Genomic DNA, 16,764 nt, shown 5'->3' with positions numbered 1-16,764 from the left:
TAGATGATGTACAAGCAAACACATAAGCAACAAAAGTCACACTTCCTTAAGGTCTGTTTACATCAACAACAACCCTTTAAAAGGACACACTACATTACTTTGGAGCCCATTACACTATCACACATCTTTCATAACTAATATTAAACTGCCCCTATTATGCTATTTTAAAGTTTCCTAATATTGTTTTGGAGTCTCCAACAACAGGTTTACATGCATCAAAGGTCAAAAAACTGTTTCATTTGCCCATAAAATACACATCACCACATTTACAATGATTCTCAAATGACTCATCAGATGAATCAATCTTTCTAAATCCCTCCTTTCCGTGAGCTACTCTGCTCTGATTGGCCACACAGCTCAGTCTGTTGTGATTGGTCTACCACGTACAGCGCACGTGTCAAAACCAAAAATGCCTATTGCCATAACAACGTCAGCTCTGCTTGTCCTGAGGCTTCCTACACCGTAAACTAAACACAGTAACAAACGATGACGTCGATTTTACCATATCAATCCGAGCGCGAGTCCAATAATGAAACAATGGAAGAAATAGTTCTTCAACCCGAACCTCCATCGCAAGGACGACTCGAGTAGGACGTTTCTCAGTGATTCACTACTCAGTTTGAGGCACATTATGAGATGTTGCAACTGTAATTCCTCACCATCAGCATTAGCAAGTGCATGCCCATCAACAAACAAATTATTTTACTTATTTATTTACAGAGTATTTTTCGAATTTATTGCAGTGAACACGTGGAAACTGTATCAATAACAGTGCATGTATGCGATGTTAGCCGAGCTCTGGCGTGAATGACTGATGCTCCATGCTTAATCTTACCTCAAAGTAGAGAGAACGACAGACAGACAATCTGCATTAATAGACAGTTTTATGTAATAGTGGCCCACAACTGACTAGCAGAAGTATTTCAGTAAGACAGTAATAATGTGAGTTAGCCAGAAGCAGGAGACCTAATCAAAACTAAGTATTTTGAACACCATCTTTCAAGAGCAAGCGGTTTGAAAATCCTGCATTGAACTCTGAGATTTGAGAAGCAGTCTTCAGTAAAATAAAGGGAACACAGCAAAAGTTTAGGATTATACTGCTGTGATATCGTGGTAAAGATTCATTTTAACCACTGATTCTTCACATGCTCCTCCTTGGGCAGTGGAAAAATACTGGCTTTACCTTCACATTGTAGAGCTCAGTGTCTTCTCGACATGATGCTCTCCAGTATCCACAGGAATCAACTGTTGGTTTGAGGTTCAAGTTTTCCCTGATGTCTGCGTGCGCAATAAGTGGGCGGACAATATGCTAATGTTTCGCCTTGACGTCACAACGAAATGGCTTATGACTTGTTTGACAGACGATTAATTTCATTGATTCAAGAGTCGACTCTTATTTTTGAAAGACGATAACTTTATATACGGTGAACTTTCAGATTTAAAACTTTTTAACGTTACACACACTACATGAAAGGTAATTTTCAAAAATACATAATAGGGGCACTTTAACATTTTTAAACGTCTTTTTCCTAAAATAATTTTGTTTGGATGCCAAGCAATTAATTCAGGCATCCTTTTTTCCCAGAGAATGACATCAGACTCAGTATAAACAGGCCTTTAGGCTAGTTAAGTGATTTCACCATTCTTCCTTCATAGCAGCAGAGTTCAGTTCCTGTGTCGACAACAAGGCCTATGGGTAAATAACCGAACCCTCTCCAGTCTGCACATCCAGATGATATATATATACAAGCACCTCCTGAGGAATGCCTGATCGTGTCAGTGCTTGATCACTAGCTAGAAGTTAAAATAGCTAATTACATCATAGTCTCTTTTCCTCCCAGGAAATTTATGCTTCCATTAAATTAGCTGACATGTATACTGTGCCAAGCCGTCGAGTGACCTGTGTAGTGTACCTGGAAAAAGAGCAGGTGGAAGTCTCATATTCACTTGTGTAAGTGAGTATTAGACTATGTAATAGTCTACTCTACACTGATGGCGCTTAATGTAAAGAGTGATGCCTTTTTGGTTTGCCAATTGGATTTTCATGTAAAACCAAAAAGGATTTAAAAAGGAAATTCTGACATGTTCGACCCGAGTTCGAGTCCCAGCATGTGGACCTTTCCAGATCCTGTCCTCCCTCTCTTCTTCCCTCTCTCCCTCTCTCACCCACCTCACTTCCTGTCTAGCTACAGTCCTATCCTAATAAAAGGCAAAAAAAAAGAAAAAAAAAAAAGAAAAGGAAATTCTGAATATTAAAACACCTATTTACAGAGCTAATTAAATTGAGAAAACATTTTTCAGTTATAATTTTTCTGGATTTTTTATATATATATATATATATATATATATAAAATATATATATATATATTTATTTATTTATATATATTTTTATTTTATTTTTATTTTTTATTTTTTTGTATATTGAATATTTTTTTTATTTAAAAACTTGCATTAAGGTGGTTTTATATTTTACCAAATTCTCTTTTATTTTTAGAAATAGTTTTAATGGTTTAATTAAATTTTAATAATAGCAAAGTATGTCTGTACTAATTTTTCAGTACAAGTCAAAAGCCAAGCGTCCTGAAATTAAGAGCATCTTCATTAAACACTGATAAACATCTCTGCAAACACATTTGCATTTGAGATGAATGAAGCTAAAATACATCAAGCATGACTGCAAAAGGTGTTTGCCTCAGACCCGATTCATGCAAAGGCAGAGGAACAGGAAGTGTGTTGAGAGGGACAGGTGGCACTTTCTTAATAACACTCAAACCACTCACACGCCTTGCCGTTTTTTGTGCCTTGCTGTAATGGAAATCAACTGATATGTGCAGCACGGTCGGTGGACAAAAATAAATGGTTACAACTACAGCAGCATGTCATCAGCAACTTCATTCACAGCCTTGACACAACAGAGCTCTGAGCCATAAATAGGAGTGTGAAATATGCACTGTCTAGTTAACCATGTGATCGTTAGCCACAAACATGAGATTATAATGACACTTCACAAGAAAAGTGGCACTTCACACGTGAAGTGAAAAGGCTTGTTTGACTGCAAAATTAACCCAATAAGAGAGTCAATGTTCAGCACTCAGGCACTTAAACCTCAGCCTGAAGCACAAATCTCTCAGCACTTGAATACGTTATGATTTCCAGACAATGGCTGTATTTTTAGATCCATATAGAAAAAATTTTGCCTTTTGAATTATTCACCAAAAATTCCATGAAAAGACCCTGACAAGATACCAGGGAAGCATGGCAATATTCTTCCTTGCAAGTTGTTTCTTCATAGATGGCTCACTGAAAACAGGACATGACCTTTCTGTGGTTAGTCCATGCCAGCCATCAGGGAAGTAGTCGGACCTCTCAATTTACAACACTTCATCTAGGAGGAAGCGAGGGCAGAGCGGGCTTGTTGAGACTTGATTGAGGGGTCGTATTCGCTCTCTTAAGCACTTTCAACACATCCGTCTCTCTTTATAGGTCTCGAGTCGACTACCTCAAAAAACCTCTAAAGTTGTCACGTCATTGCTCATCAGTATTACAATGATGAAACTGCACAGCCTTACGTTAACAGTGCCTTTCAAAACTGATGTCAGCTGTCATCTGAGCTCATCTCTCATTCTACTCAAGGAGAACACCAAAGAACTCATGATCTCCATCTGATCCCCAGAAAAATGGCATCACTGTTGTGAAAACACCCTGACAGGGTGAAACTGATGAATAAGCAACTTTGTCCTCAAATGTTTTAAAACATTCATATTGAAGAAAACACATCACTAATTCAACAGCTCTTACTACAAGCACTATGTAGGCTAACCATCCTTAATTACAAATTCATGCATCAAACATCTGTCCATCCGATACACTTTTAATTATTTCATAACTAAACACATTATTTCATGACTAAACACATTGTTGATAGTCAAAATATATTATATAAAATGTAAGAAAAATAATAAATCTTCAGTGAGAAATAGGGCTGGTGGGTGATATAGCTTTACAAATTCTCCATAGTTTTTTTTGGCGATATTCGACATATATCTCAATATGTATGCATTTGCTTAAATTAATTAAAGGGTTTTTTTTTTTTCATTCAAAATAATTAAATATTCAACTTTTTTATTTTTTTATTTATAGACTCCAATATTACAAAACACAGTAATAAATAGTCTAGACATATTTTTACTTAAATAGGCCTATGGAAAATGTATTCATAAATAAGTAATTAATTGTACAAAAATATATATTTAATAGTTGTTGTTCCAACCCCCGTAAGACTTTCGTTCATCTTCGGAACACAAATTAAGATATTTTTGATGAAATCTGAGAGCTGGCTCACTCCTTCATAGGCTGCTAGGAAATCGATATCTGCCATCCCAGAAAAGTTAGCAGAGACATCGTTAAAATAGTCCAAGTGACTACAGTGGCTCAACCTTAAGTTTAAGAACTTGAGTGAGTTCACGTAGTGTAACAGTGCAGCGCTTCTGGGTTGTATGTCTGAACGTAGGCTCACTATTGGCCGACGCTGGTCATGTGTGTGATGCATGTGATGCTGGCATTCATGTGTGTGATACATAGACAGTAAAAGAAATGGACACAGCGACCCCATTGGATTCAACGGAGACAAAGTGAAGTCAATTAGAAACTCTTACTTCCTTGGGGTCGAGCGTACTGCGCAGACTCAAACTGAGCTTGACGACGTAGATGTGACGTGAGCAACCCGTCTGTCTTCTAGTAGCTGTGCCAAGAGAAATCTGAATCATTCCCTTCCGAAACTTGCAGAGACAGAGAGTGTGAGTAGGAGCTGTCCATGAGCTAGGAGCAGGAGAAACTTTTGCTATGTATTCTGATTAATTATTTTGCCATTTTGCCTTCACGTCCCCCCGATTGCCAGCGAGCTTCTCCTCCCGTCCATACGGTAATCTCTCTACTGTGCGACAGAGAGTCGCGTGGCTATGACGCAATCGTTAGCCTAATTTTACAAAAATTGCTTCTATGGGGCCATAACATAAGATACAAGGTAATGGAGCCTTTTATACATTTTCGTGTTTCTTTAGAAATAAATAATGGACAAATGGAGTCTTTAAACGCCTCAGATGTGAAGTTATTCGCTGCCAAAGTGACGCCAAAATGAATGGGAGTCAATGGGATGCTAACAGCAGGTGGGGGTCCGCTAGCCAATGGCGGCGCCCGGGGTACCTTCAAAATAATAGAAAACCCTGCCCCCCTGGTGTGATAGGGAGCCTACGTTCTGACGTACAACCCAGAAGCGCTGCGCTGTTCATTAGTGTTCTGAAGATGAACGAAAGTCTTACGGGTTTGGAACAACATGAGGGTGAGTAATTACTGAAAGAATTTTCATTTGTGGGTGAACTAACCCTTTAAATCTGTGGCATAACGAAGTAGTTCTGCACAAAAGAGAGTTGTTGTTTCTTATTTATTTACTCCCTTGTGCCGTCAAACTGTTGTATAAACGCAATATTACACTCGTAGCCATGTGATATGGCTGTATATATATACACACAAGCAAATAAACAAAATATATATAAGAAATGTAAATTGATGATATATATATATATTACACACACACAACAAATGCCACGAAAAAAATTACCATGAACATTTTTGAGTGAAGACGAAACAAACAAATAACTGAATAAGCATGCTTAATTGATTCTGTAAAATAGACAGATTCACAAAAATATATTGAAAATCCCAACTGTAATGCCATTTTTGCTGCTTATTTTAATTCGGATAAATCCACTATCTGTGGCAATAACTGGCGAGAACTGTGTTTATCAATTTCAATAAGGGCGTACTTTTTTATTATATTATTAATATTTTTGGAAAGTGAGAACGGAACAAATTAGGCAAAAAAAAGGAAGTTATTGACTCCATATTCTGCCAGTCTGAGCTCCGAACAGCAGCATTAGTGTCCCACTTACGCTGAATTCATCCTCTGCTGCATCCTGGGCTCTCCGACTCGCTCTCACTCACTCACAAAGTAATCCCGCTCAGCTGCCGAGTCGCTGGGGTCTGTCTCTGTCTCACCAGACAAACATCCCATTTGGTCGTCGCCATGTCCCAGAGAACCTGCTGTTCGACTGCGATCGCCACACGGCTCTTGAAGTCAGTGAGTAGAAACTATGTCTGCATGAGGGGGGGCTCTAGCTCACATATGGTCGGCACAGTTTAAGATGATGTCCAAAAGAGAAATAATCCACGCCGGTTATCACTCCTTCAATAGTACAATTTTAGATGCTGGAGAATGAAGACCTTTCGCTTGAATTTGCCTTGTCTGCCTTTGACATCCTTTCCTCTGTGAAGGCAGTCACTCAAATAATGCAAAGTATGAAACGGCTCAGCAAAAGAGAGCAACGGGAGGGAGGGGACAAACGGGATGCGAGACGCTAAGAACTCTAAGGTGGGAGGACACAACCTGACCACCACTCAAGAGACTTAAATAATAGTTTGTTCCTTATGCGATTCGTCATGTCTGCAAATAATGGTTTCAATTTTTAAACAATGGTGTTCCAAACAAATTTGAAATTGTTTCAAAAATGAGTTTTCCATTTTGGACTATTTTTTAAATGGAATTTTTGGATCAGACAACCTTTATGATTCAAACTTTTGCACACCCTTTCCTTTCCTTCAAACACCAAAATAAAATCGTCACACTCTGTAAGTGAGCAAAACTCGGCAGGTTGGAACATCAGCAACCAACTGGTTTCTCAACGACCAACCATTATGTAAAGTGCCTGTAGCGATGTCATTTTTCAAGAGTTTCCACACTGGAAAAAAAAGGTGGAGGTGAACAGGGTCTATGAGCAGCTGCCAAACAGCTTTGTTTTTCTTCACACATGACGGAGTGTCACAGCTTGTTAGAGTCAGCACACGGGGACTGTCTTCCAGCACACAGATGGATGACTAAAGAGCCCATCTTCAGCAAGCAGTTACTGTGCAGCAGGAGCTGAAAAGGGGTCACACGAAGGATGGATTACACATCCTCAAAGTGCTGTACAGTGATTCACGAATCTGCTGTTAGTTGAAAATGGGCTGTGTCTTTTTCAATCAAATGAAAGCCACTGCTATGTAAAATTAAGTGTTTTTAAACTTGACATTGTTTACTAGTAATATAATTTGGTTATCTGCAAACTCCTACTAACTCATAGAAATGAAAATCAATAAGTTTTGATTTTAAATCTTACTTAAAGTAGGCTAAATGAACTTTTATTTTAAACAACAGCTCTGTCCCAATGAGGAAGACAATGAAGAGTTGTTCCAAAAGTTAGGTAATTATGTTGCCTCCAAAGATACTTTTTTTGGCCAAATTCAAAATTTAATTAAAAATACCAACTGTGTTGCCATTTTGCTGCATATTTAACATTATATATATTATATATCATGAATGGGCAATAATGTAAATTAACTTTTATTTTAAACAACAGCTCTGTCCCAAAACCAACGTAGATGAAGAAAATGAAGAAAGCTGTTCCAAACGTTAGGCAAGTATTTTGCCTCCTAAGAGACTTTTTTTGGCCATTTTTGCTGCTCATTTTAAATCAGAGTCGATATTAAAACATCTGTCTTATATCATGAATGTGCAATAAATCAGCTATCTGTGACAAGAACTGTGCTTAATTAAAATATAGGTTAAGTGAGTACTTATGTTAAAATTTTTGGAAAATTGTATTTTATATCTTACTGAAAATAAATGAACTTTACTTTCAGTAAAATATAAATTAACTATTCTAAAAAAAAAAATAACTAAAAAAAACAGCTTTGTCCAAAAACCAACTAAAATGTAGAAAATGGAGAAAGTTGTCCAAACGTTATGTAATTATGTTGCCTCCTAAGAGACTTTTTTGGCCAAATTCAAAGGCGCCATAACAACTATCCTTCATAGCAATGACAATTCCAGACTGTACTGAAACAAGCTGCATGAAAAACAAAATCCAAGATGGTGGATAACTCAGGAGAATTGTTGGTTATAAATACTTGATGAAAAACAGACTATTTTACCTAAAATATATTTTATTAAATTATGGTGTTGTGTGTTGGGCATCACCTTTTTCTTGCACGCTCTTAAGACTGGAATACACTACATGACTTTTAAAATCTGAACGATTTTAATCATGCACTAAACTATACTGAGGATCATACACTACCATACTTTTAAATCATTCCGAACACAACAAACTCACACAGAGTATCGGTAACAGATTACAATGGGAGTTAGAGGTGAGTGGTATAGTCAGTTGTTTTATCTATGCTGATGAGTCAAATATTGAGGCTAATTTGTTACATGTTCTGTTCAACCCGATCTCATGAAAGTGTGTATCTATCAGTGTTAATTTTGACAGCAAATTTTGATTGTCTATAGTACAAATTTTATTTCTTGTGCCATTTATACGGCAAAAACAGTTTTTGCCGTATAAAACACTTTATGGCGTGTAATACGCACGCACTCCACACCCCAATCCTACCCAAGGGGTTTACAGTGCGTACCATGCACGCAAAAACTATTTTTGGCGTATAAATAGCACGAGAAATAAAATTTGTGCAATAGATACGCACTTTCATGAGATCCTGTTGGTCCTGTTAATTGTATTGTTATTGCAACACTGGTAGATAAAGTACAGCTTCAGTTTCAGTAGCAATATGACATACACAACGATAAGTGTTCTAAAATCGGTAAAAAAAACATGATTTCATATCCTCCAACTGGATGGAATCATAGTCTGAAGAAAAATTGGATTTTGTGCCCATCATACAATACACAATTTTTTCTGTGAGATCTGTCAACTTTAAAAAATGTTTGCAAAAGTCATATTCCAGCCTTTAGTTTAACATACAGAGTAAATCAGTCACTTCTGAGGTTCCATTTCAATTAGGATACTGAAAGCCTATTTGAACTACTTAGAAGGCAGACATCTATTCAGACACAAGAGAACAAGGCAGCTTGCTCAAGGCACTTGGTTTTAGAACAGATTTATTATGCCTAAATGTTCACATAAAAATATTTTGGAAAATGACAAGGCTTGTTTGCAACTGCAAATTGGGCAAAATAACCAATTATCCCAAAATTACAGAATTGGTTGATTCATTTTCTTTCAGAATGTATTGCTAATTTTCATCCAATATCATGAATATATCATGACATTTAAGAAAAAATTAGACAATCCATAAAAGGATATAACCTTTTATAATACGGAAAAGCATCATATCAACTTGGCCTGACCTAAATTCTTCTCAAGAAAAATCAATAGATGTCCAGAAACAGCAAAGCAATGATATTAAGCATGTGCAATGCTCGAATTAATCCTTTTGCTCAGATGTTTTAAAAGAAGGAACAGGGAGGTGGTTAAAGTAAATGCAGAAAACATTTTAAGAGCAATTTAGAGATGGTTAAAAACAATAAGTCCAAAATAATTGTTGCTTTATACACATATGGTTATGAACGCAGTCAAAAAATAATAATTGGAGAAGTTGTTCCAGGCTATTTTATGAAAGAAAAAAAGAGGAAAGAAGACTTTTCTAGTGCATAAGCCTCTCGAATGCATAAAGAACATATTTCAGCGCAGTAACCTGCAGTTTCAGCTCGCAGTGCCACTTGGCACTCCAAAGTCCCTGTATTTCTCAAAAAGAAAAAAGAAAAAGGAAATTAACCAGCATGGGTGCTCAATTAGCCCTTGATTGAGAGTGTGTTTCTTGAGCAATTGCTTATCTAGCAGACACAATATGCACTTATGTTGATCTCCAAATCAAACTCTTTCTCTCTCTCTTTCCAGCTCTTAATGACTCAAAATCCCTTCTAATCTTCGTGGAAACAAAATCAACCTGCTCTTTCTCCACAGTGCTGTTTGTTTGCTTTCAAAGCCCAGTGTTTGAGAAAAGCACTACCCAGCTCTTCATGCGCTCTCCTTTTTGTCTTTGTTAAACAGTAGAAAACATCTGTGAAATATTTATTCCGCTGCTGGCATCATTGTTTATGAATGAAGTGCACAGTAGTGAGGCGTGAACGATCATGGCTGTCTTCTCTGCGCGACTAAAGCACTAACTTTAGTCACACATTTCTGACAAGCTCCGCATCCAAACCGGAGAATGTGTACCACACTGCGCTGAAATTCAACTTACTACTGTGAGAAAACATTGAAACAACTGCCTCAGCTGAAAATAAAATGAAAGTGGAAATGATGAAATCAATTTGAATATGTAGCTATACACTTTATACAAGTTATGTACTTCCTACACAAGAAGGTCTTTCTTTTTTTCTTTTTGTCAGAATATACACCAAAAATAAAACAACACAGTCTGCATGTTGTTAACATCACCAGCACCGCATGGGACACTCGGGCGCTTCCTCTTCACTGCAGAGGTGTTGCACATTTTAGACGTGCACCGAGCCATAAGCCGACACAGGCTTCTATTATGTCACAGCCTAAGCCATTTAGAGCAGATATGGGCTGAAATGTGAATAATACCTCATCATGCAGCAGTCGCTGAGTGCATGCGGTAATATAAGCTTATGGAGCACCTCTGGTTTAGCGTTGGCGTATCAGAAAGCAACTCTGCCCAGCCTTATAGGCAGTCGAGTCTGTCAGAGTCAATAATCTGGAAGCTCTGAGGAAACTTTCATCCTAATTGGGTCACCAGTCTAAGGCAACAGAGTATCTCAAGAGTGAGCTGTATGAGCAGAGCAGCAGTGCGCAAATCACAGGTCAGGCGTTTCTCTTTTGCACTGCGCAGTAGGCCTCCTTAAAAAAAATAGATTCTGAAACTGAAAGCCAAGAGAAAACTTTAGGCCTAATTCATCCCCACACTTTCTGTGACAAGTTTCAGCACTTTCAAGGAAACCACTGACAACAGGGTGTTATATCCTAAAGAACTATCATTGAGAAAATACATGATTTACATTTTTTTTGCTTTGAAAGATGGGAGCTGCTGTCAAAAGCATCATGCTTTGGCTTGATCAATTAAATAAGCATGAGTAATGCATTACAAAACTTTTTGTATTTTTGTTTGCATTTTAAAATTCAGTTTAAAGGGGGGGTGAAATGCTATTTCATGCATACTGAGTTTTTTACACTGTTAAAGAGTTGGATTCCCATGCTAAACATGGACAAAGTTTCACAAATTAAATTGTACGTTTGAAGGAGTATTTCTGTTCCAAAAATTGTCCTTCCAGTTTGTCACAAGTTTCGGAAAGTTTTTTTCGAGTATGGGTCTGCGTGACGTCAGCTGGGGCGGAATTTCCTTATATGGGTCCTAAGGGCACTTCTGCCGGAACAGCGTGAGCGCGCGCGCACTCGTAGACTAGAGCGAGAAAACGAAAGCAGTACCCCATCAAAGCGCTCTGCTCGGCTTTAGGAAAGTCAATGTCACCAAAGAAGTGTGTTTTTGGTTGCCAGGGCAAGACAACCCTGCACAGATTCCCAAAGAACCCAGCGTTAAGGGACCAGTGGATGGAGTTTGTTTTTTTCTGAGCATCAAGGGAGTTGTGTAAGACTGTTTGTTCCCTGCATTTCGGCGATGATTGTTTTATAAACAAAGCCCAGATCGACGGATTTGCAGATCGTCTAATGCAGGGGTCTCCAACCTTTTTTCATTTGAGAGCTACTTTTTAAAAATGAAAGTGGCAGAGAGCTACTCATGTAATGCAATACTTAAATCTCTTAAATAATGTCTCATAACTCTAATATTAACAACTATGCAAACTGTTTTTGACCTAAAATAGTTATTGTAGGCCTATATGTGTCACCCTTAATTGTCAGAGATAAAAAAATATGATTAATTATTGTTGATTTTATAGTGCATCATAACTAGAGATGAAATGGTATGAAAATGTAATTTCATGATTATAGTGACCAAAATGTTCATGGTTATCACAGAATCCTGTTCAAAAAGTACAAATACTACACAATAAAATCAATTCACCTCAATTCACATCAAGTTTTATGTTGAAAACCAGCAAATAGCAAATAAACTTAGCATCAATATGCACTTTTTGTTTACATAAACATTAAAATAATAACATTAAAAATGATGGCCAAATATGAAAGGAGTGACTTGCAACATGTACTAACATGTACAAGTTCAAATAAAGTTTTGACCAAAAAAAAGAATGAGTCAAAAAAGATAAATTACTGACATTTACAATGCACATTAGCTTATCTTTTATTATTAATAGTAAAATTCGGTCCGATTTTCCCGTGGAGTCTGTCGTTGCTATGCAACCAAGCACTGCGCTCTCCACAATGACAAAGAAGTTTTAATAGCTAATGGACTTCCACCACCAAAAAACGCTTGTTGTAGCTCTGCTACAAGATTTATTACGGTGAAGAAAAAAACACCCGTAGTGTTTGGGTGCACCCCCATCCTTCATGCTGACTCGCTGCGCCTGGAAAAAATGAGCGCGTCGCTTCAATTATTTGAAATAACGAACTTGAGCGCGCAAAAGACGCGATATGTGAACGGCCCTTGGCAAGCTACCTCCAATCAGGCCACGATCTACTGGTAGCTCGCGAGCGACGTGTTGGAGACCCCTGGTCTAATGCTTTAGGATCGAGCAGTCACAATGATAAAGGTTCGCGGTCACAGGCGGTGAGTAAAACTGCTTCAAATGTCTCTGTGTGTTGTTGTTAGCTCGGCGGGTTAGCACAGCTTTAGCTTCGCCCACACGGCCCGCCTCCAGCCGTTCGTTTTTTTTTCGGAAAGCCTCGGTACAGCCTATCTTTCTTTTATAAATATAATAAAACTAAAGACTTTTTGGAGATATGAAAGATGCAATACTACTCTATACTCAAGATTAACAGGAGATTGAGTGAAAATGAGCATTTCACCCCCCCCTTTAAGAATGAGCTGAAACAACCGTGCACAATATAAAACTCCAGGCCCGATTATCAACCTGCTCTTGAGCAAACAAAGAAATAAGAGAGCCATAATAAATTACACACTATAATTTAGCTTATCGTGATATAGGAAGAGAGTGTCACCACCCTGACATTCTTCATTAGATTCAGCCACTGATCTCGTCACCAATATGATAATGGATGACACAGAAAGCAGTCACAAACATTTATCAGTAACTGTGGTTTCACAATGTGTGCAGAAGGAAGGTCTAGATAAATATAGGCATTCAAAAACTGTATTAATGCAATGCAATAACGGCAGGTTATTTTTTCTATCCAAACGCTGGGTTGAGCATGTTGGGTCATTTTATTGTGTTATTTTTTCCATGGTTGGGTATTTGTTGTGTTTGGCAGCCGTTGGGTTGGTGGCTGGTCAATCTCACTGACAGCTGAAATGATACACCCCTCCCCCACCCACCCTCAGACACAACAACCCAGCTGATGGGTTACACAGAGGGTGGGCTTTTTGCACCCTCATCAGGAGAGAGCAGTTCTCAATGGCCACATTTCATTGGCATGGTTTGTATACATTTTATTTCTTCAATAAAGTATTTACTGTGCTGTAAATCATTTAATTTAATGCAATACAACATACAGGGATGATATGTCAGTCAGCTAAATGAGTCAACCAGCATCGGTCATCTCGCATGATGGTAACGTTTGAATAAACTGAGTTTTATTCGTAATCATACTGAATATTACTAATTTGGATGTTAAAATATGTTCTCAGAAGTACTAATCGAAGCCGAGAGGAGAGAGGATTTTGAAAACTAGCTGCTGCGAATTTTGGCTATAGTGCTTTTAGTCTGTTCGTTGGCGTCAGCAAAAATAAGCGAAATATGGTCAAATTTTATTAACTATTTAACTTTTAAAAAGCAATTTTGTTTAACTGTATAAGCTGTATAGTTGTTGAGTTGTCATTCTTTTCTGAACTTTTTCACTAACCACACATGTACAGTTTTATTTTTTGACTTACTGTTGCGTGTTGTTACTCTAGGAATTTTGTGTGAGATTTTATTTTCTCAACGTATTTATGGTTCATTTTAAGCCAGCGATATAGTAATTTTAATCAATTGTTGAGTTTAATAAAAACAACCAAGCACGTTGGGTCAAACATTTAAAGGTATAGCGGAGGATTTTTTACTTCCGGGTGGATCACCTATACTATTGGTCCTCCTAATTGTCAATCATTCTGGTGAATCAATCAAACTTTTCAAAAAGTGGAGAGGGCGGGTCTTATCTAAAATTCGGAAAGATCCTCCGCTATACCTTTAACCCAACCAGCTGGGTAAAACAACCAAATTGGGTTGTTTTTAATCCAGCATTTATTAGTGTACAATGCATAGGTCACAATTATACTCTACAACTAAAAACAAAATGATGCAGGGGCGAAATACACTGAAAAGACAACACGAGACAAGCTATCTCATGAGGAAAGGTGGTAAAGTTATATGGCTATCCCATATTACAATATAAATAGCATAACAGCTAGTCAGCAACAGAATGCATACCCTCACATTCTGCAATACGAGGAAGTAAATATACCATCTGAAAGCTGCCTACCTACTATCAAAAATATAAAGAAATAGTGCAAATGCTAAAAAGCTAATACCTGTTTCAGTGTAAGTTAATAAACAGTAAGAAATATTATAATTATTTTAACATTTACTATAATTTATATTAATGATTTAACAAAATGTATGAATTGTGCAAAATTCTATTATACAAAACTAAATATAAAATATATTTAACAAGAAATTGACTATTGTGGGTTATATTAAAAAAACTCTTATTTTGTCATCAGTTCTGTATATTGCAGTTTTTTTTTTATATACATTTAAAATGAGTTAATGCTTTATTACGTTATTTTACTGGCGTTTTATCTTTGAGTTGATAACACGATGTATTAGGCTACATCATTTTGGCAACATTTTTTGAGACTATCATGTGACCTTTCATTGTATCACCTGAATTATCACAACAAGCAGGTTTCCATAGCTGTTAGCCTATACTATAATATTCTAGACGTATAGAGTTATAAAAATCACCTAATCCATGCAATTTCACTGTATTTTACGGTAGATTTCTGGAAACAACAACTGCAGGCCATTTAACAACAACGGAATGACTGTAGAATACAGAATCAACCCAATAGATGTAAGTTAGACAGTTCACTAGGTGTTGAGAAACAGCCAATAGGATGATGCTTTCCCATCATGAATTACTAACATAAAATACAGATGTGTGCGAGATGAATCCTTACTGGTTGGTGGGCGGCGCAGAGAGGGGGAATACAACCTCCTCTTCCTCAAATTCTGGCCCATCCTGTTGATCACTTTCATCCACACTCCCCTGCGCCCCGATTCCAGACGGCGGAGGGGGCGGCGGTAAAGGTGGGAAGACAGTGGGCCCGTCGGTGGGTGACATCCGGCTGCTGCCCGGCCCATCTGAGGAGGGAGACTCGCATCCAGCAGCTCCTCTCCCCGTGAGATCTTCTCCTCCAGCGCTCGGGTAGATCATCATGTCAGGATCCGTGACCCGCGTTCGCGCAGGTTTGCTGTAAAGAGGAAAGTGGGTCGAGTCGGGGCCTCTGCTGCCGTCCGATCCCCTGTCCTCGCCCCTCACCTCCATGCAGGAATCTAGAAGACAGCCTGAGCTTCTTCTCCAAGTCTGTCAAACCTTCTTCTGCTTCCAGTCTTTTAAAGCGACGGGAGAAAGTTTCCTAGAGAAGAGCACACTCTCTCTCTCTCACTCACTCACTCTCACACACACACACACACACACACACACTCTCAGCTCCGCGGCTAGCACATGAGTTTAGGTCTTCATTGTTTCCTGAGTTTCACAAAGAGAAGATGGGCTTTTCTGAAGTGATACAGGAGAATTGTCCGAGTAGATGAGAGGATGGTGTGTCGAGGCCCTGGTTCGGACTGGTGTCAGTTGTGGTCTTTTATTGTCAGTCTTTCGGGGTTGTTATTTTGTTTGCATTGAGTTCAGAAAACGCGCCGATCTGCTACTTCGGACGCTTCGCAGATGACCGCGGACGTCCGACACGTTTCTCCTCAATCGATTCCGCTCAAAGAGTACGTTAAAGAGTTTTCCTTTGCAGTAAATTGTCTATTCTTCTCGAGATTGCTGGACTGGTGAAACATTTGCCACAGCTGCTCCCAGTCCCACTCCTCTCCCCAGCGCGTCCCCGCTCATGCGCAGACCAAGCTAGCCGATCACCGAGCCGATGCATTCACAATTTCACATCAGTGAGCTCGGCGATCTAGTAGAAGGAATGAAAATAGATATTTGCCCTTAAAAAAAAAACACACCGTCTCAACTTTTATCCTGAAGTAAATGTTGACCGCAGCTCAAATATTTATACATCAATAGTCTGTCCTTTCAACCTAGGCTGATATAGTGTGCTGATAAACTAGTTGTTGTTGATGTTGTTTTTAATGAAACCATACCATAGCTGAGTCATCACTACATAAAATATTTTTTTGACACAGTGGCTATGTTCAGATACGTTTTGAAATCACTAACTATTTACTGGCATAGCGTTTGTGGTCTCTGACTGTAAAAGTCACATAAATTAATAGCCTAAATATTTTAAACTTGTGATAGCCTACTATTTAGTGCTATTTAAGAAACACAAATTAAACAGAACTGACTTAGCTTGTGTCTGTTGTAGACTTATAGCATATATGTTGCTCTTAAAATGAATTCGAAAGCTGATTGCCGCATGAGTGAACTCCAATGTGGCAGCTTTTTTTTCTGAGAGTGAATAAGTCAATTTATTTTTCAGTTCAAAATTATTTATTAATGGTGTTTATTTACCTTTACAGTTGAAACCATATTT

General features: G+C 38.1%; 1 protein-coding gene across 2 annotated transcripts in view; it reads right to left on the bottom strand.

The window, feature by feature from the left end:
• The window catches only part of rasa1a (RAS p21 protein activator (GTPase activating protein) 1a), a 61,880-nt gene extending 45,703 nt beyond the window's left edge, over positions 1 to 16,177 (bottom strand). For both annotated transcript variants that reach the window (XM_081365828.1, XM_081365829.1), the window contains exon 1: positions 15,178 to 16,177. In XM_081365828.1, coding sequence (XP_081221954.1) covers positions 15,178 to 15,545 — 368 coding nt within the window. In that variant the 5' untranslated portion in view covers positions 15,546 to 16,177. The remainder of the gene's footprint in view (positions 1 to 15,177) is intronic.
• Positions 16,178 to 16,764: the final 587 nt, after the last annotated feature.

This window comes from Scardinius erythrophthalmus (assembly GCF_964197995.2).
Source record: "Scardinius erythrophthalmus genome assembly, chromosome: 5".
NCBI classification, from domain to species: Eukaryota; Metazoa; Chordata; class Actinopteri; order Cypriniformes; family Leuciscidae; genus Scardinius; species Scardinius erythrophthalmus.
This window is presented reverse-complemented; position numbering and strand designations above follow the sequence as displayed.